Raw genomic sequence first — 21554 nt, 5'->3', positions numbered from 1 at the left:
CTATACCCAACATGGCGCTCAAACTCATGACCCTGAGATTAGGAGTCACATGCTCTACTGACTGAGCCAGCCAGTTGGCCCCAGTTGGCACAAGTATTAAGTTGTGCTTTTTTTTTTTTTTTCCAAGTCTTAGAGTTGAGAAGCCTGAGTGTCTTTCTCTCTTGGGCTTTAGTGACCCCAAAACCTTCTGATAGGCCCAAAGATTAAGGTGGGTAATTGCTTAGGACAGAAAAGGAACATTCACAGGAACCCTCCAATTTAAACTTTTAAAGGTATTGTTGAATCACATTAATAGCTGCAATTGTGTGTTAAAAGCCTAACTTTCTTCAATATAAAGACTTAACATATGTAAGTTTTATATTTTGTTCTGTCATTTCTTCATTTTTAATCTGTGATTCATTTATATACCTGTGATCTCAAAAAGCAAAGCGACCTAGGACTCCCTGGACCTCTGAAAGGCCTGAGCAGGACATTAGCATCCCTCCTTTTCTGGGTTACTAATCAGAGAGGGACTAAGGATGGGTCTCTCCTAATCATCCTCTTACCCCACCCTACTTATTTTAGAGCCTCTTTGAGCAGTGTTCAGCGGATTCTGACCCAAAGCACTTTTCCCATGTTTATGACCAGAAATAGCCATTTTCCAAGGAATAGTTGCTATATGTACTTAGGACTGGGAGCTAGGAATCCTTGTTTTTTCTTTGCCTTGGACCGGTTGACAGTCATATGGCCCCTCCTCACCTCACACTCGGACCCTCCACTCTCAGGGTTCTATTTCTGGAGTTTACACATGCTGCCCCACGTTGCCATTTATCTCTTCCTCTATGCTGCCTGGACTGCCTGGTTCTTATGCCTGAAGCCTGTAGTAGCTGTATTAATTTGTATATGACTATATTACTTTGAATCTGACACAGCACCATGTGCATAGCAGACACTCAACACATATGCTGATAATGTCACTCCACTAAATGGATAGCTGAGGGTAGCATAACTGACTTCCTAGAAGAAAATGAGGTATCTTTACTTCAAATCAAAGCTGCTATTGGTTACCAGGTAAACGCAAACCAACGAGAGGCCATCCTGGAACTGTTGGTAACATTTGAATTTATCTCTCTGGACTTATATATTTTTTTCTCTCGTATTTCTTTATCCCTTCATCTTTCTCTTCCTGTTCCTTATTCTAACACTTTCCCATTTCCTTCTTTTCCTTTTCCTTATTTAGTGACCTGACTCACCAGTCATCTAATACCAGAAATTTCCCTTAATCGGAATTCCTAGAGAACTTGGATCCATGTCTATGGTTAGATTTCAGGTCCCCAAAGCCTTTTTTCTAACTAACCTTCCTTCATGTGGTAGAGTGTAGCAATGGGGGCACTTTGGGCTGGAATATACAAACTTTTACCAGACACTTGTGAATTTGCGCCACCCAGTGGCTGAAGTCACTAACTTCATCCTCTGAAAAAAGTGGGCAAAAATAAATGAAAATAAGCAAATGTAAATAAATGTGAAGCCCATATGTATTATTGGCCCAAAGGGGGGGTTAAAAAACATTCATAACACCAAGATCCTGCCCTATTTTAAGTCTATTTTCTAAAATTTAAAATAGGAAGGAGAAGGATATGTTCAGAGTATAGTGTCATGGTCTCCACAGAATAAGATAATGTCCAGAAGACTCTCCAAGGATTTATTCAGGTCATGACTGCTCCCTAATGTACTGGAAAAGAAGAATAAACAGTGCAGGCTATACTATAAATTCCTTATTGCCCTCTAGAAGAACCAAACATTCAACAGAAGAGACACTGAATTTGAAGACTTATGAACTATACATATGATAATACCAGATAGCAGTTTATTTCTTCTACAGTGAATCTTCTTGGGGCGGGGGTTGCCTGAGTGGCTCAGTCAGTTAAGCATCCGACTCTTGATCTCAACTCAGGTCTTGATCTCAGGGTTGTGAGTTCAAGCCTTACGTTGGGCTCCACGCTGGGCATGGAGACTACTTAAAAAAATAATAATTAAAATGAATTTTCTCAGACATGTCTATGTCTAGGACATATGACAAGGAGTAGAATTCATGGGTTGTAGGATACATACATCTTCAACTTTGCTAGATTGCATATGGTTTTCCAAAGCAGTTGTACCAAATACGTCCCACCAGCATTAGAGTATTATTCCACTATCTCCCTAACTTGAAAATCAGACTTTAAAATTTTTGCCAATCTTATCTCTATGAAGTAATGTGTCATTGTTGTTCTCATGTATGTTTTCCTGCTTAATAATGAGGTTAAGTTTCCTTCCACATATTTGCATTCAGGTTTTCTCTTGCTTGCTTATAACCTTTCCCCTTTTTTGGGGGAGGGGGGTTGTTAATCTTTTTTTTTTTAATATTTTATTTTTAAGTAATCTCTATACTGAACATTGGGTTCAAACTCACAACCCCAAGATCGAGAGTCCCATGGTCTACTAAGCCAGCCAGGAACCCCTGTTAGTCTCTTTTTTTTACTGTTATGGAAGTCTGTATTCTTGGCTATATTCTTGGACACTAATTGTCTGTGAAACATGTTACAATCAAAAGTGTATTTCTGGGGCGCCTGGGTGGCTCAGTTGGTTAAGCGACTGCCTTCGGCTCAGGTCATGATCCTGGAGTCCCTGGATCGAGTCCCGCATCGGGCTCCCTGCTCGGCAGGGAGTCTGCTTCTCCCTCTGACCCTCCTCCCTCTCATGCTCTCTGTCTCTCATTCTCTCTGTCTCAAATAAATAAAAAAAAATTTTAAAAAAAAAATAAAAAAAAAAAAAAGTGTATTTCTAAGATATTATTCCTCAACATGCAAATTTATACATAAAAAGCAACCATCAGGCTCTGAAGCTCTGGGAATCCCATTTGGCTCCAAGAATTTGTTTTGACTTTGGCTTCTACGGCTGCATTTAAAAAGCTGTTTGACACATTAAAACTCCCACAAAACTGAATGTATTTCTTAGAAGGATTTCAAGAACTCCCATCTTGAAGGACTCTGCTTTGCCCAACACATACATGACAAAATAAGGTAGTTGGGTCATCAGATCGTCCAACCCTATTCAATTCTTGATGGCAGGAAGAGAAAAAAAAGTAGGTCTCATGAAGCTACTAGTATCTGTCATTGTCTTCTTCGGAAATTAAACCAGCTAAGTAACGCACATGTTCAATTTCAGAATGATTGATTTAGATATTTTTCTCCCCAGGCATTTGTGATGACTCTATAGTGTTGAAGAGAAGTGCAACATGCAGGGATAGCTAACCTCCTGGGCCTGTTTTCCACTAAAAAGCACAGAGCTCTCCAGGGTAAGCCATAAAGTACCTTCGCCCAACATTTTTATTTGTCTAAGCATGGGAAAATGAACTTTGGCAGAAGAGACGGTCCATGTGCCAGAGCAACATCACCTTAGGGAAGCGTAGCCTCCTTTTCTCTGTTGCAGATGTCATTGTTTACCCTTTCCGCCCCCTCCTTCCTATCCAGATAGGAAACAATCGGATTCCCATACCCTCTCAATGAAATCCTTTCCCTCCCCACATACTCATTCTTCCTGGTGGATTAAGTTTAAACCTCTGTCCTCTAACCGTAGACCATAATAACAGCTAACATTTCATGCACATCTGTTATGTAAGAACAAAAGCTTTGTCTTCTGCTAAAGTAACAGTAGGGAAACAAGTAGATTAAGGAGCATATAGCTGGCCTAAACTACCATACTCTATCTCCCCATAGTTGCTCTCTTGCCTCTCTTTAATCTGTACACCGTTCTCCACACTGCAGCCAGAAAGAGCTTTGCAACACACAAATTTGATCGTGTTACTCCTCTGCTAAAAACCATTCAGTGGCTTCCCACCGCTATCAGGATAAAGCCCCAAATCCTTAACAAGACTGCTAAGGCCCTGAATAGTCTAGCCTGTCTCCTTCTCCAGTCTCATCTGCCCTCACTGTTCCCCTGACTCTAGCTTCGGCCACAGTGGACCAGCTTCCTTCTTTCTTGCCTCAGAGCCTATGCTGTTCTCTGGGCCTCTGACACCATTTCCCATTTCCTTACCCCACCTTCCCCTTCCTTCACTACCCTTTGCCTATTTTTTTTTAAAGGTTTTTTTTTTTTTAAGATTTTATTTATTTATTTGAGATAGAGAGAGAGCACATGAGAGGGGGGAGGGTCAGAGGGAGAAGCAGACTCCCTGCTGAGCAGGGAGCCCGATGTGGGACTCGATCCCGGGACTCCAGGATCATGACCTGAGCTGAAGGCAGTCGCTCAACCAACTGAGCCACCCAGGCGCCCTACCCTTTGCCTATTTAACCCCTACTCATATTTCAGATATTGACTCAACAACCACCTCTCTGACCTCCCAAACTCCACTAGGTTTACAGTGTAAATTTCCTCCACAGAATTAATCCGTTTGTAATTGTTCTCCTGTGGCATTTGATGGACGCCTCTCTCATAGAGGTGAGCTACATTGAGAGCAGGCACCATGCCTGTTTTACTTACATTGTGTCCCTAGTCTTAGAGCTGTGTCTGACATGTGTAGGGATTTCATAAATAAGTGCCCTTCATGAAAGGTGAGACAGATAGGGGCTGAGTTGGTTCTCTTCCCAGACTCTCTTTCCTTCAAGGTTCCCAGATCCTAGAAATTTGTTTTTTTCATTTTTTTAAAAAAGATTTTATCTTAGAGAGAGAGAGAGAGAACATGAGCAGGTGGGGGGGCAGAGGGAGAGGGAGAAGCAGGCTCCCCGCGGATCAGCGAGCCTGACACACAGGCTTGATCCCAGGAGCTTGAGATCATGACCTGAGCCAAAGGCAGACACGCCTAACCGACTAAGCCACCCAGGCACCCCAATCCTAGAAATTTATAATCCATCTTCTCGGTGTCCTCCCTTCTTTTACCATGAGTCACCAGCCTGGTCCCCATCTTACCCTCTGAAGGAACTACAATTATTATCTGCATTTTATGGAAAAGTGAGGGATCAGCCACTTACTTGCCCAAGGTCCCAGAGCTAGCAAGTGACAGAGCTAGGATTCCAATGCAGATAGGTGACCTCAAAATCTCTACACTCTTAACCACTACATATAAGCCCTGCCAATTACATCTTTCATTGATATTTCTCTTTAACTGTTTGACCTCTTCCTTATCTACTTCTTTTTATTAGGAGGATTAGCCCTTTGTGATACGAGTTGCAAACATTGTTCTATATTGCCACTTATGTTTTGACATTGCTTAAGGTGTTATTTTGTTTGGCAGAAACTGTGAGCTTTGTGTAGTCAAATTATTAATCTCTGCTTTTATGCCTTCTGTATTCTGAATCATAATTAGATTATCCTTCCCTGTGCCAAGATGCTAAATGAGTTTTCTCATATTTTGTTTTCAATTTTTATATTTTTATTTAAATATTTAATCCATTTGGAGTTTATCCTGGTGTGAGGTACAAATTGACACTTATTTTTTTCCCGGATATTATCCAATTGTCCACACCATTTTTTGAGTAGCCCACCTTTATTATATACTAGGTTCCTATATTTATTTTGGTTTACTTCTATACATTCTATTCGGTTATATGCTTGTATAATTGGTACTTTTTCTTTTCTCCAGTGAGCATTTTTTAACCTTTATCTTTGACTTCTCTGTAATATTTGGCATTGTTGACTAATTCATTTTCTTTGATGTACTTTCGGTGCTATATTGGTTACTGAGTAGGTGAATAAACATGTACTTAGGGCACTAGCAAGTCAGGGGCAGCAAAATAATAATGATGAAGATATACTCGCAGAGGTCACCAGAGGAAAAATCAGAACTTTGTTTTGCTGTCCCTACACATACTTTATAGCTTATAATATTTTTATTTTAAATATTAAAAATTTTTTTTTAAAGATTTTACTTATGGGGCGCCTGGGTGGCTCAGATGGTTAAGCATCTGCCTTCGGCTCAGGTCATGATCCCAGGGTCCGGGGATCGAGCCCCACATCGGGCTCCTGGCTCAGCGGGGAGCCTGCTTCTCCCTCTCCCTCTGCCTCTCCCCCTGCTCATGCTCTCTCTCTGTATCTCTGTGTCTCAAATGAATAAATAAAATCTTAAAAAAAAAAAAAAGATTTTACTTATTTTAGAGAGAGAGAGAGAGAGAAAGGAGAAGCAGAAGGGGAAGGAGAGGGACAAGCAGACTCCATGCTCAGAGTGGAGCCCCACATGGGGCTCGATCCCATGAACTGGATCCCACGACTCATCACCTGACCTGAAACCAAGAGTCAGAAGCTTAACCAACTGAGCCACCCAGACACCCCTAAAAATTTTTTTTTAAATAAACTCTACACCCAACGTGGGGCTCCAACTTATGACCCGAAGATCAAGAAACACATGGTCTACCGACTGAGCCACCTGTGGCTTCAAAATTTCTATCAGTTTGTGCTAACTCCCTAATCTGTATATCTGACCTAGACCTTTCCTTTAGCTTTTGAATCTGTCTAGTGAAGGTCACCTGTACATCCTACAGACACCTCAAACTTAACATATCCAGAACAAAACCTACCCCTTCCCCTTCAGGTCTGCTCTTTGCCTGATGGTCCCTCTCTTGGTGAGTAGCCATTATCCATCAACTATGCTGGACATTGGAAAATCATTTTTAATTCTACCACTTATTTATCACTTTTCTCCCCCTAATTAATTGCTTTTTTTTTTTAAGATTTTATTTATTTATTTATTTGATAGAGAGAATGAGAGAGAAAGAGAGCATGAGATGGGGGAGGGTCAGAGGGAGAAGCAGACTCCCCGCTGAGCAGGGAGCCCGATGCGGGACTCGATCCCGGGACTCCAGGATCATGACCTGAGCCGAAGGCAGTCGCTTAACCAACTGAGCCACCCAGGCGCCCCTAATTAATTGCTTTTTAAAAAAGATTTTATTTATTTGAGAGAGAGACAGAGCATGAGGGGGGGAGGATCAGAGGGAGATATTGGGAGCCCACAGTGGGACTTGATGCTGGGACCCCAGGATTATGACCTGAGCCGAAGGCAGACGCTTAACCACCTAATTAATTGCTTCTTAAACACCTTAAATCCATTTCTTCTTCCTCATCCCCATTCCAATGGTGCTAGTTCAATCTTTCATCGTCTCTTACTTGGACTGCTGAACCCCCTGGCCTTTCATTTTGCTACTTTTCAGTCCACATCACTGCCAGAGAGATTCAGGTCTAAAACTCAGATGAGTGATAACACTGCTCCCCAACTCAAAATGCTTCACTGGCTCTCCACGGCCGAGTAAAGTGTCAAACCCACTATGGTCTGGCCTCTGTCTACCCATATCGTGTCATGTACAGTGGCCCTCCATTCTTCTTTTCTGTACTCCAATCATATGGACCAGCTGGCCACCCTATTTCATGCTTCTGTCCTTTGAATAATTTGTTCCTTCTGCTTGGAAGTTCCTTCCCACTCCTCTCCAAGACTTAACTCATCACTTTCCAGAGACTTACACCTTAATTCTCCCTACAATTGACTAACCTCTTCTTGGAGCCTTTAGTATACCTAACACATCTCTGTTACAACACATATTATCTTGTATTGTAATTATTTTCATGCATATCTGTCTCCCCAACTGGACAGTGAGCATCTTTTTAAAAAAAAAAAATTTGAGAGAGAGAGAGAATGCAAGCACATGAGGGGCAGAGGGACAAGCAGACTCCCTGCTGAGTGTGGAGCCTGATGCAGGGCTCGATACAGGGCTCGATCCCAGGACCCCGAGATCATGATCTGAGCTAAAGTCAGATGCTTAACCAACTGAGCCACCCAGGCCCCCCTGGACAGTGAGCATCTTTTTGAGAGCAGAGACTATTTTATTAGTCCTTGAATCTCTAGTACCTGGCATAGTCCTCATCCTAGAGTAGGGCTAAAAAATATTTGTAAGGTAAAGGAATGAACACATAAGAATGTTCTAGAAGTGGGACGTCTGGGTGGCTCAGTCAGTTAAGCATCTGCCTTCAGCTCAAGTCATGATCCCAGGGACCTGGGATTGAGTCCCACTGCCTGCCGCTCTCCATGCTTGTGCACTCTCTCTCTGACAAATAAATAAAATCTTAAAAAAAAAAATGTTTTGGAAATTTCAAATAAAAAGATATGTTCTGTAAGTTGACTTGTAGAAGACTAATAGGCTGTCTGTCTGAAGGCCTCTCAGGCTGTTTTACAGGCTTAGAAACCCAAATTTTCCACACAGAGAATGGTCCCATTATTTAGGAGCAGATTCACACTAACCAAGCTTGTATGTAAATTTATCAATTTATTAATTACAACTAGTAATATAATTGTCATAAGTACAAAAATACTATTCTCTGTATAAGTAGCATATCCTGAACCTGAAGGGAAGCTACATTATTCATGCATAATTGTTTGCACTCTCCATGGAAGAAAAAAAAAACCTAATTCTTGAAGGGCAAAAAGAATCTTTCTTTATATATATATATGCAGCACAATAACAATTACATATATCATTAAATATGCATCAGATTAACCTCGTTGTAAGTTTTATTTGATTATAATAGGAAAGTATTCATTCTGTACTCTAAGGAAAATCTTATAGTTAATTGCTCACAATGCCAAGTATAGGTAGACATATAGTATATAAACAGATATCTATCTGGCATATCTGTAGTATTAAAACTTCAATGGGGGAAGCAATTAGGAAAAAGAATGTCTAAAAGGCTCTTCAGGCTGACAGTCATGATAACAAGCCTGAGAACACCAGTTTAACTCCCATATTGATTCTTTCTTAAGGAATCAGAATTAGCGGGGTTAATTCTAAAATTCAGATATTCGATGGCATTAGGCTGATATGGTGTCTCTACAATATCACAGCCTATAACAGGGCGATTATGCGTGGAATTCATTGGCCAAGACTCTTTTTCTTGAATGGGCACTCAGAAAGTCAGCTTCCATAGGCTTCAAACTTCCATTACTAACGCCTCCCTCTTTCAGGATGACTCATTCTCCCTTTGGATATACTATACATATTTGGTATTTCCCAAGAGCCAGTCCACTTCCTGAAAATCTTGACATATATTGGCTAGGATCCATCATCTTCTGAGGTTGTATAAAGTAGTGGTTACAAGTTGGAGATAGAAGTTTGAATCTCTACTATGCTACCTGTTTACATTCTCTGAGCATCAGTTTCTGATCAGTAAAATGGGAGTGACAACACCTCCCTTAATGGGTTTTTAAGGACTAAAATGAGAAAAGATACATATATAAAAAGCCTTGAACAATAGTTACTTTTAGTACCAAATTAGGATGAGAACCCTGCTGTGTCATTTTGAAAGTGTGTTTGTGTGAATGCATGATTAAACAGTAAAGACTCAGGGAAAACTGTTGTCCTTGGTATGATTATAGATGCTAGGAAATTAATAAAGTGAGTGGACAAACACTAAAAAATGTGTTTTGCTGTGTAAAAATAACCAATTACAGTCATTTATGGAAACAGCTTAACATTTAAGGCCTAATTATCATGCAGCACAATAACAATTACATATATCATTAAATATGCATCAGATTAACCTCGTTGTAAGTTTTATTTGATTATAATAGGAAAGTATTCATTCTGTACTCTAAGGAACAATCTTATAGTTAATTGCTCACAATGCCTAAGTCTGTTCACTATTTACATTAAGTAAATGGGACACAGCTCCTGAGTTTGTTCTGCACTAGAGGTAAAGCTGGATTATCCATCCTTGATGGCAATTATGCATTTGTTCTGTGACCTAGGAGATAAAGTACACTCCCTTACTTATGTATAGTAAGGTGCTAAAGAAGCAAGCAGCAAAAGAAATTCTATTTAATTGCTCAGTGTTCTGGAAACAGGTTTCTAGTAGGTAGATAGGATTCAAATAATGAAAAAATTCTAATGTTGAGCACTGGCTAACCTAGCCTCCTACAACTTCTAAACAAGCCCCAGGGTCATCCTATGGAGCACTTCTAGAATTAGAATCACAATTATAATTTATTTGAATCCCACCATGAACTAGGTATTTTATATATATAGTCATATCCTTACAAAACTCTTATGAATTAGGTATTATAATTTTCATTTTACACACGAGGAGAAAAAAGGCACAGAAAGATAATAATTTGCTTAAATACTTGCAAGTGGTAAAGGGTAGTAGTTAAATTTTTCGGATAAACAGAAGTTACTCAGCAACAATACATTCCTAGTTCACCTAACTTTTTGGATTCTACCCAAAGCCTGGTAACTCACGAGACAGATACTCTGCACTTTACATAGATCAAAAAGAAGTCAGGATGGTGAGGAAGAGGCAAAACAGATGGGTAGCAAAAGCCTAGATTCACGGACACTCTCCTTAATGGCTATGGCATTATGAAAATCCTGATACCTGCTAACTCTTCAGTTTTAAAGAGTCAGAGGTAGTTTATTAGTAACATTTGGCCAGATTTGGCTTTCATCCTGGCTGTGCTACCTAGTAACTAAATGACTTTGGGCAAGTGGTTTTCCTTTTCTGAGCCTTATTTTCCCTTATTTGTAATGTAGGATGCAGCAGGGCCCTTTAGCAAAAAAATTTTTTCCCTCTTGTTCACCTCTGAGATCTTTAGGGCCCTCTTCCTTAATGCAGAAGCAACCCAGACATGCCACCATGTGGAGGAATGTCTATATAGACCTTATATTTCTGTAAATAGATTAGCAGGACTGCTTCCACCTTTCCTCTGCAGACTGGTCACAGTTGAGGTGGATCAAGTTAAATAAGCAGTCTAGGAACCTTCTGGAAAGAAAAGGATTGATTCCTTAACTCCTTTGATGAGGGTGGTCACAAAGAGAGAAAGATAGAAGGTGGAGTAAAGGCGCAGGAAGGAGGAAGGCAATGCTCCTGAATGCAAGACTCCACAGCAGAGCCTGAGGAGGCTAGAACCAGTCCTGAACTAGGCCACAGGGGAGCCTGTGCTTCTGGGAAAGTGACTTAGTGTGTGTGAACTCACATTGCTGAGAGCTAAGAGCTGTAATCCTTGAGGCTCCTGCCTTTTGTGGGGTGAAACCCTCTCTTCTGAGCGTGTCACAGGAAGATCCCTTGCCTTGAAGAGCCCTTGTAATTGGCAAAGAACTCTGCTCCAGGACCTAAATCTCTGGCTAACTTACATGTACTAGGTATACCTCAGAGCTTAAAGGAGAGGAAGTTGAAACCCAGAAGAAAGCATAGACTTCTAGACTTTCTGTTTTTATCTATTTGTATACCAGACTACAAAGAACCACCTCACTTAGAAAAAATATAAGTATTAGATGAGATAAATTTATAAACTCAGCACTCAGGACAAGTGAGTAACTAGAAATGATAAAGAATCATTTCCATAGGGAGGGAACTCAGAAACTACACTTCTGATTCTAAACACAGCAGCTTTACAGTTGAAGAGGACCTGTTGGCATATTCTGGACTCAGTCAATGGCAGCTACATTACAGACCCTGGCAGTAGGATACAATTTTCCCTGCTGGGTTTCAAGTTCAAAGGCCAACCTCCTCCGTTAAGAATGGAAGGGCTTGGGGAATGCCTGCGTGGCTCATTCGGTTAAGCTTCCCCAGCACAAGCAGTGGGAGCGGCAGGCAGAGGGAGAAGCAGGCTTCTTGCAGGGAGCCTGATGCGGGGCTTGATCCCAGGACCCTGGGATCATGACCTGAGCCGAAGGCAGACGCTTAATGACTGAGCCACCGAGGCGCCCCAGGTCACCCTATTTATAAATCATGTTCAGGTACTTGGACCTCCAGTGAAAGTAGGTATCTCTTCTTTTTACTTTATATATTTTGCCCGAGTGACTTCATCCATACCTTTGCCTTTACTTGCTCATTTCACAAATATTTGTCCAGGATGCACTTATGGGCACAGAAGTTACAAAGAAGAAAAGACATAGTGTCTGTCTTCAAGCTCTGTCTAAAGAAGACACACATCCAAAGAAACAATTTTGATACAGTTATACACCTCTGAGCTCTAATATATATCTAATATATATCATTTCCACTCAGATTGCAAAACACAAATCCAAAACAGAACTTTTAATTTCTCCTCCAAATCTGTTATTCCTGCAGCTGGTTTTACAATTGATGCCACTATCCATTACATTGCTAAAGGCAAAAACCCAGAAAAGCACTGCCTTCAACAGTGTTACCCTTTCTTTCACTGTGCATTTTAATTTTTCCACATCTTAAGCACAATGACTAAATTGGGGCTAAGAATTCTAATGAGGGCCTAACATCAATTGAAGCAGAGGGTAATTTTCAGGTGCTTGAATGCTATGTTTTTAACGAATAGATCCCAGTGTTAATGTGGGATTGTTTTTTCCACAATAGTACAACACTGATGACTCATATTCAATTTGTTGACAATCATGACATCCAGATCTGGATATATGGAGATCTAGCCAGTCTCAAAAAACTTCACTTTAGGTGAGAAAGACATGAAGATAAGTCCTCAAGTGTCTGACCCTATCTCCTCTTTGTGGAGATGAGTGGTTGCCGAGGTGTAAAGGTGTAGGTGAAACACCAATGTTGATTAACTGTTGAATGATGGCTGTATAAAAGGATAATTAATGCTTTAAAGAGTAACTTTAATGTTTCTACCATCTTATTCTCCACACAGCTGCCAGACTGATCCTTTTAAAATAAATCTGATTACCTCCCCCACCACACACCAAGGAGTCATTCATGAGCCATCTCTGCAAAGAAACTGCTCTAAAATACATAAAATTCGAATCCACATTGCTTGGCAAAATAAGTTTTCCAAATTGTTAAACCCTAAAAAGAAGTCTCCCCCCGCAAAAAAATTCCGATTACTCCTTTGCTCTCAACCCTTGCATGGTACTCTACCACATCCCCCCAAAATCCAAAGTCCAACCATGGCTTACGAGATGATGCATGATCTGGTTTCTGCCTGTTTCGCAACTTATTTCTCTAATTTGCTGTGCTGCAGCCACACTGGTCTCCTTGCTGCTTCTCCAACAGGCCAAGCAAGTCCCTATCTCAGGGCCATTGCAATTGCTGCTTCTCTTCTAGTTTCCCTCTGGAAATCCATGTGCTGCCTCCCTTAATGATTAGGTTTCTACTTATGTGCTCTTTCAATTAAGAGGCCTTCCTTGTCTACCTCATCTAAAAGACCGTGCCCACATCACTCTTATCCCTTTATTCTGATTTATTTTTTTCCCATAAAACTTGCCACATTACCAGGCACTACCTGTTATTTAGTAATATGTATATTGTTTCTTGTCAATCTCCCCCACTATTATATAAGGCAGAGACTATTTTGTTCGCTGCTGAGTTCTCAGCACCTAGAACAGGGTCTGCTTATTAAATATTTGTTGACTAAATGACTAGATTTTCAGGATACATCAAAATTAAACTACACTATAATAGATCTATTGACACGATGCATAGGAAAATGTCTGGAAGAGTATACCAAAATGTTAACTGTTTATTTAACACAGTGGGAGCTGGTGTGAATTTTCGCTTGTGTGAATTTTGATTATTTTTTAGGACGAATTTGTAGCATTCATATACTAAAAGATGAATCAAGAGGCCACACCAGCAGAAAATGCAAATGAATTTAAAGAGAGGCTGGGCAAATTTATGAAAGACAGACTTCTAAATAGATGTAAGAGCATAATGGTGCAGATTACCACAGCTTGAATCCCCTTCCCAACACTTTCTAGCCGTGTGTTCCCAAGTTATTTATAAGCCAGTCTAAATGTCTTCACCTGGAAAATGGGGGTAATAATAGTGCCTACCTCATAAGGTTGTTTTTGAAGATTAAATGACACCATGGATGTCACCTCTTTTGTAACAATGCCTGGCATGCAATAAATACCCGACAAATGGTAGCTATTATAATTATTAGTAGTAGCAATAAGAGATGTTGGGACATACCTAGCCCTCAAGATTGACATCAGAGTGGACCACCACATCCTCTCATCATTGCGCCTCAGTCTGGGCCCCTGAAGCCCAGAGAGGGGAGGGTTCTTTCCAAAGAAGAGAATTTCGACGTTCCAGAAGCATCTGAATAAAACGTACCCTGTTTACCCTTACACCATTCAGTCAGTCTGGTTAATCCGCGAGCATTGCTGCAAGAGCCGCTCGGCCTCAGCTGCCTTCGCGTCAACAGGGGCGGGGGGAGTGGGAATGTTAGGAACACAAAAGCAGGACAGTACCGGCCCGCTCCACCTCACCGCACTCTGGAGCGGATCGAACGGCGGCGCCACGCACCGGCAAGCCTCTGGCGCCCGGGAACGCGCCTCACGCAAAAGGGACTGCTGCCCGGACTCAAGTCAGGCAGGCTGCTCAGGCCGCCCTAACCCCCCGGGCCTCTGCTGGAGGACCGCGGCGGGCGCGCGGCGAGGCCGAGGCGCGGGCCGAAGGGGAGGCGGCGGCGGCAGTGGCGGCGGCGGCGGCGGGGCCGCGAAGGCCGGGGAGGGGCGGCGCGGCGGCGAGCTCGCGCCTGTGTCGCTCGAGAGCGAGCACGTACCCCCGGGGGCGCGCGCGGCTGGCGGCTCCTCAGCGCGGAGCAGGGGGACGCAGCGAGGTGAGGCACGAGGCGCTACAAGGCGGGTGGCGGCGGGGCGCGAGCCCCTCTAGCGGTCGAGGGGGTGGCGGGGACGGCGAAGGGCGGCGGGGACTGGGGCGAGCTGCGGGCCCCGGCGGCTCGGGGGGAAACGCGGCGGGCAGGCTTGCGGAGCCGGGCCACGCCGCGCCTCGCCGCGCCTGGTGGAGGGCGGCGCGGGCTCGGCCTGACCGGTCGGCCCCGCCTCGCGGCGTGCCTGGCGCGCCCAGCCCTCTGCGCCCCCTGGGCGGCCCTGCACTGCCAGAGCCTCGGGATTCCTATTTGTGCGGTGGCGCGCCTAATTACGCTGGGAACAGCAGCTCTGTGTCGTGCACCTGACCGACGTTACATTTCGGGTTTTCAAGTAGGCTTTACACACTAGGTAGTTCAGCCCCATTTTGAGGCCGACTGAGGCTCAGGTAAAATGACTTGCGCAAGATCATACAGCTTAAGGAACAAAGTGAGAAGCTCCGCCTTGTCTGCAAAACTCCAAACCCTGCACCTGTACTCTGCACCACAGCGGATGCCATTCTTCGCGTGCCTGCCTTCTACCTCCTAGTGACTTTGAATTTGGTAGATGTTAATTTGGAGCTACCCCCATCCTTTTATGGGTGTCATGTCTCCTGTGAGAAGAAAGGAGAGGAAAAAAGAAAATTCTGCTTTTTGCAATATTGTGCTTATGACATGGAGTGTTTATATATTCTTTACTTGACCATCCCTATTAACCTTTGTTGAAGGTCGCTGCTGTTCACTACCTTTAAGACATTGTGCAAGTAGCAGTCTTTCAGAGCTTCCTTTCTTCTTTGAAAAAGCAGCATGCCTGAAGGTTGTGAGGATTCAAAGAGATAATCCACATACAGTGAGTGGTACCGCCGTACCTGGCATATGAGAAAAGTCAGTAAATGTTGGTCATTATTTTATTACTGAGTGCATAATACCTCTTGCTAAACCCATTTTTCTTCAAGACTAACTCTTCCTGGGACCAGAGTAGGGTGAGAACCATCCTATCCCAGCCCACTTCAAAAAAGACAAGTTTATTGACAGCCATGTAATCTGAATGTCATACAGACTTAAGGATGAATTATACCCCAAGCTCAGTGTACCAGGTGAAAGAAATCACTCCAGGAGAACTAAAGATGAATTAACCTGTTGTAAAACTAACATTCGTCCATTATGTTTTGTTTATTGAGTTCTTTCTCTGTGTTTGGCACTTTGAAGCATACAGATGTATATTGGATAGTAGTTCCTGCTTTCATTTAGTCTACAAATGGGAAAAAAATATGCATTCAGAAGTAATCCTCACAAAGTAGAATGGGTTGCCAGAAAAGAGATAGCTAAGAAGCTGTAGGACTATAGAAGGAGAGATGTTTTCTTGACTTAGGGTGAAGTATGATTTCATTTCTGCCTTCAAGAAAATACTTTGTACATTGTTCGAACATTAAATATTTATTCAAAGAGTAAGTGAACAAATATATGTCGTAATAGGGTTCCTTGGTTTCTCGTAATAGAAAGTCATTCATATTAAAGTATTAGAAAGATAGAGAAATGAGAAGAAATCTAAACAGTTGGGGCCACCCTTGGGGTTGGGGATCTCAATAGCCAGAGCTCATGGACCAAATTCTTTGATTAGTGAATGACTGGGCTCCATTTGACGTCTGTCCTTGTATGTCTTACGCAAGATTGAGATTTTCATAAGAGATCTGGCCGCTTTAGCTGTGGGGTTGGGGTTTAGAGTATTGTGATTGGTAACGCCACCAGAACCATATGAAAATGTGGGTGAGTCAGTGTCCCAAAGGAAGGAGGATTAAGGAGAGAAGTGATACTGGGTAGAGAAAAACAATAGTTGTTTATTAGAGATATGTACCTTTTATAGAGGGCTTACTATGGGCTGCCACCACGGTGCATTATTTATATGGATTTTGGTATTTAATCTTCACAATAACTGTAGGAGGTAGATACTGTTTCTCATACCCACTTTACAGAGGGGGACACAGGCTTATAAAGACAAAATAATTGGGGAGCCTAGCTGGCTGAGTCAGAAGAGCATATAACTCTTGATCTCAGGGTCATGGGTTCGAGCTCCACATTGGGTGTAGAAATTACTTAAATAAATAAAATGGGTGCCTGGGTGGCTCAGTCGTTACTTAAATAAATAAAATGGGTGCCTGGGTGGCTCAGTCGGTTAAGTGTCCGACTCTTGATTTTGGCTCAGGTCATGATCTCGGGGTCATGGGATCAAGCCTTGTGTCAGGCTTCGTGATCAGTGGGGAGTCTACTTGAGATTTTCTCTCTCTCCCTCAACTCTTGCATGCATTTTCTCTCTCTCTCTCTCTAAAATAATTACATATTTTAAAAAAAAACCGTTAAAACAAAATTTAAAAAAAGATAAAATAATTTGCTTAGCATTACAAAGCTAGGATGTGGTAGAATTGAGTACATTGCATTGCCTTCTCTGCATCTTGTCCTTTTGAATTATTTTCTGATCCATATGCCGCTTTTGTTTGTTCATAGGGAGTCATCAAGCTTTGGTGTATGTGTTGGCCAGTTCTGACATCTCCTTGAAGGAGTGCTGCATTGAGGAAGATCAAAACAAGATTGTTTGCAAATTTTAGGGAATGGACCGTTTGGGTTCCTTTAGCAGTAAGTATAGTGGGAACAAGACCCAGGTGAATGTTAACAGCAGACTCAAGTGGAAGTTGATCAAAGAAGAAAAATAAGCACTTTGAAGTTAAGCCCTGCGAATCTGATCCTAAAGGAATAAGAGTTATCAAATCAAAATAAAATTAACCAATACTTATTGATTGCCCACTAAACACATGACACAATCATATCACCCTAGGTCTTGTAAGAAAACTATGCTCAGGCATATGATTAACCTGCAATTAGACTTAAGAAAGCAGTTGGATTTCTCTTTAGAACCAGTAATATATTTTAGATGCCTTGATAAAAAATAATGTCAGTGGTAGAATAAAAGACATGCTTCTCTTCCCCCTTCCCTTTTAGGGGGAACTTGTGTTCTAAGAGTGAACCACAGTATAATAATAATGCAGAAAATTATGGTGTGTGTGTGAAATAAATTCAGGCACCCCCAGCTATGGAGAAAAAAAATACACTGCCTTTTCTTTGTTTCTGATGATAAGAGATTTGGCAGAAATAGAAATTCTATTGTTAGATGTTAGTAGTGTCCCAATGAGAAGAAACAGAAAGGCACTTTTGAGGTATTGTTTCCTTTTCAGCAGTTTCTTAAAGGACCTCTTATTTACTTCTCATCACACCTATATATATATATAAATTTAGGACAGAATGAAGGCTTCAAACACATCTAGTTCAAATCTCTCATTTTACACATGGAGAAAACCTAAATGAATTTTCCTGATGCTGGAAGTGTAAACTGAAACCACTCCCGTTCCCTTTTTAAAATACTAAAAAAATAAATAAAATATTTTTAAACTTTTTATTTGGAATAATTTCAAACTTACAGGAAAGTTGGAAGAATAAGAATCATACAAAGAATCCACATACACTGTTAACTTCTTACTCCATTTGCATGTATTCTCTTTGTTTCTCTGTAAATATACATTATATACACCGTATGTAATATATACACTGTAAGTAATATATATTTATATACTGTACTATGTATAGGTAGATATAGATACCCCCCCTTTTTTTTTCAGAATCATTTAAGGGTAAGGGACATATATCATAGCCCTTTACCCGTAAGCACTTTAGTGTTTATTTCCTAAGAATAGGGATATTCTATTACATAACTTCAGTAGGGTTATCAACTAGTAAATTTAACATCCATAAAATATTTTTATCCAATCTACCATCTAGTTCATTCAGTTTTGTAAGCTGACTCAACAGTGTCCTTTATGGTATTTTTTTCCTTCTAATGACGCAGGAATCGGTCTTACATTAATGCTATGTTTCTTTAGCCTCCTTTAAACTGAAACATTTCCATAGCATTTATCTTTAGTGACATTCACGCTTCTGAAGAAGACAGGCCCTTCCTCCCTCCCCTTTTTTAAAATGGAGGTTTCTTGTTTTGGGTTTGTTTGTTCTTGCTCTACACCTCATTGGTGATAATGGTTTTAATTTTTTTTTTTAAGACTTTTTTATTATTTATTTGCGAGAGAGACAATGAGAGACAGAGAGCATGAGAGGGAGGAGGGTCAGAGGGAGAAGCAGACTCCCTGCCGAGCAGGGAGCCCGATGCGGGACTCGATCCCGGGACTCCAGGATCATGACCTGAGCCGAAGGCAGTCGCTTAACCGACTGAGCCACCCAGGCGCCCGGTGATAATGGTTTTGAAAACCCAGTCATAGTGTCTGTTTGAGTTCTCCACTGTATAATTTGTATTTTTCCCTTGGGTATAATAAACAACCCATAGGGAGACACTTTGACACCATAAAGTATCCCATTCCTCATCAAAATTTCTCCCTAGATTTAACATCCATTATGATTTTTCCTTGATCCAATCTTCACTATCATGCAAAATGATTTTTTTCAAATCCAGCACTCTCCACATTTGGTAGTTAGCACTGACATAATTATATAATATATGTAATTATACAACTGTATATATTACATATAATGATACATATAATTTCTTGATTATATAATCAAGAGACCTATCTCGCTTATTTCACTGACATATTTATTGTAAGTGGACACGCGAATTCCTGTTTTTTTCAAGGATTTATAATTCATTATCATACTTAATTATTTTGGCTCTCAGATTGTCCCAGTTTGACCCTTGTGAGCTCCTTCATTCTGGCTCCTACATCCTTAATAACACCCATCACTTTTTTGAGCATCTCCTTACCTTTTGCCTACATGTTCCAGGTGCATCTTGTATCTTCCCTGCCCCAGCCCTGGAATCAGCCACTTCTCCGAGGAGCCCTGGTTCCTTTTAAAGAGGACTGATATTAGAGACCAAGATCTGGTCATTGCTACTAGCATGTTTTGTATCTTGGCTCATAGGCCCACAGAGCTATGAAATATATGTGCATGTATGCTATATACATATACACCAACATACATACATACTTACCCATACATACACTTTTAAGAAATCACGAGTTCCCATTGATACCTCCAAGTCATCTGCATAAGCTTTTTTCTTGTTTTCCCCCATTCCTTATTTGTGTGTCCTTTCCTCAGTGAGAACCTTGACACCCAACATCAGCACATTTACTCATTCGCTCAGTCTTCTAATACATCCAAAATTATGTCAGAGTTGCTTTTCACATACCACTACATAAAACAGACCTCCTTCAACAAGTTCAGGATTTGTTAGCATCACCCAAGACTGAAGGTATATTGTTAAATGTCCGTAAGTTATTTAGATTTTTTTTTCCTTTTCAGTGTGGTTACAGTGTTCTTTTGAAATATTATTAGGTTCATCTGTTCATACAGCTTTTAGTTTTCCCTTTTTATATTTCCTACTTCAGTTTTTTAAATTTGAGGAATGTAAGTACACTTCCAGAAGTCAAAACTATACAAAAATATATATTTGGAGAATTGTTACTCCTTCCTATGTCTCTTCCACTCCACTCCATTCCATTCCCCCTCCCCAACCCCTTGTAGGTATCCAACTTCATTGTTCTCTAGTTTAGCTGTCCTGTATTTCTTTTTGCAAAGATAAGCAGACATACATAATATTTGGGGTTTTTCCCCTCATTTTGTACAGGAAAGATAGCATGCTATGTGTGCTTTTTTTGAAGTTTGGTTTTTTTCACTTAATAGAATCTTCTGGAAGTACTGTTTTAGTTTGTAAAGGTTGTTCTCATTCTTTTTTTTTATAGTTGCATAGTACTCCATTGTGTGGGTACTCCATAGTTTGTTCAACCAATCTCCAGCATTTGGATAACTAGGTAGTATTTTGTAATTCCAAATAATGTTCTAATGTATTCCCATCAGCAGTTTATGAGAATGCCTATTTTTCCACATTCTTACTAAGAAAGTATTATCAAGCTTTTGAATTTTTGTCAGTCTGATGGGTGAGAAGTTATATCTCAGTCTAGCTCTCTCTTATGAGTGAAGTTGAGTGTCTTTCCATATGTTTAAGGACCATTTTTTTGTCTTTCTCTTTTTTCTAATTATCTCTTCATTTTTTTTGCAATAGGATTTTTGTTCTTTTTTCCCCTCAATTTTTAAAAGTTCTTTGTATATTGGGGATTTTAGTCCTTTATCTATAATAGGTTTTCAAATATTTTCTTCTAACTTATTTGCCTTTTTATCTTGCGTATGGTGTTTTTTGCCAAGGAAGTTTTTTGTTTGTGTTGTTTAGGTAGTCAAATTTATTACCTTTCATTGCCTTTGGATTTTGAATGATGGTAAAAAAGCCTTTCCTTACTCTTAGGTTATAGAAAAGTTCTAAAATATTTTTGTGAAGGATAGTTTGGCTATGTGTATCAAAAACCCTCTGTATGCTCAACAGTTTTAGTTCTAGAAAAATATATATTCTGAAGAACATAACAGTATTCTTCATAATAGTGAAAAATTGGAAATAACATAAATGTCCACCAGTAGAGAACTCCTTAGATCAGCTGTTTTCAACCTTACGAGATCCCATGTTTTCTTTTTATAACATTTTTAGAGCCCATTTGCTCTTTGGAAATGAAATACATAGATAGCATAACACATCTACACCCATGATGTCAAAGAAACAGAAATAATAATGCCGTAACTATAATACAAAGGATAAGCAAAAGAGAAAAATGAACTAATGTATGTATCTCAATATGTTTAGACACGATTTCAGTAGGAGACATAATGACTTAAGTAGTCAGATGCTTGCACCCATATGTTGAATCACTGTGAATCTTACAACTACAAAAGCACAGTGATTCATTTGTGTTGTATTAGTGACTCAGAAATCCCACAAGCTTGAATAACTCTTGGTAAAGTTCCGAACAAAACAAGATATAATCTCCTGTAGAAGTACATGCAGTTGCCTTCCTGGAAAATTAAATATATATTA

The 21554-nt window shown here is 40.6% G+C and overlaps 1 protein-coding gene across 3 annotated transcripts in view; it reads left to right on the top strand.

Annotated features, from left to right (window-relative positions):
• Positions 1 to 14415: 14415 nt before the first annotated feature.
• Positions 14416 to 21554, top strand: part of TADA2A (transcriptional adaptor 2A) — a 49613-nt gene continuing 42474 nt past the window's right edge. Inside the window, exons 1-3 of one of the 3 annotated variants that reach the window (XM_021704268.2) lie at positions 14416 to 14548; positions 15304 to 15460; positions 17078 to 17206. In XM_021704268.2, coding sequence (XP_021559943.2) covers positions 17182 to 17206 — 25 coding nt within the window. In that variant the 5' untranslated portion in view covers positions 14416 to 14548; positions 15304 to 15460; positions 17078 to 17181. The remainder of the gene's footprint in view (positions 14549 to 15303; positions 15461 to 17077; positions 17207 to 21554) is intronic. The other 2 variants (XM_021704267.2, XM_021704266.2) reach the window with 2 other exon arrangements.

This window comes from Neomonachus schauinslandi, chromosome 15, assembly GCF_002201575.2.
Source record: "Neomonachus schauinslandi chromosome 15, ASM220157v2, whole genome shotgun sequence".
In the NCBI taxonomy this organism is placed as follows: Eukaryota; Metazoa; Chordata; class Mammalia; order Carnivora; family Phocidae; genus Neomonachus; species Neomonachus schauinslandi.
Note: the sequence above shows the minus strand (reverse complement) of the source record. Positions and strands in the feature narration are given on the sequence as shown.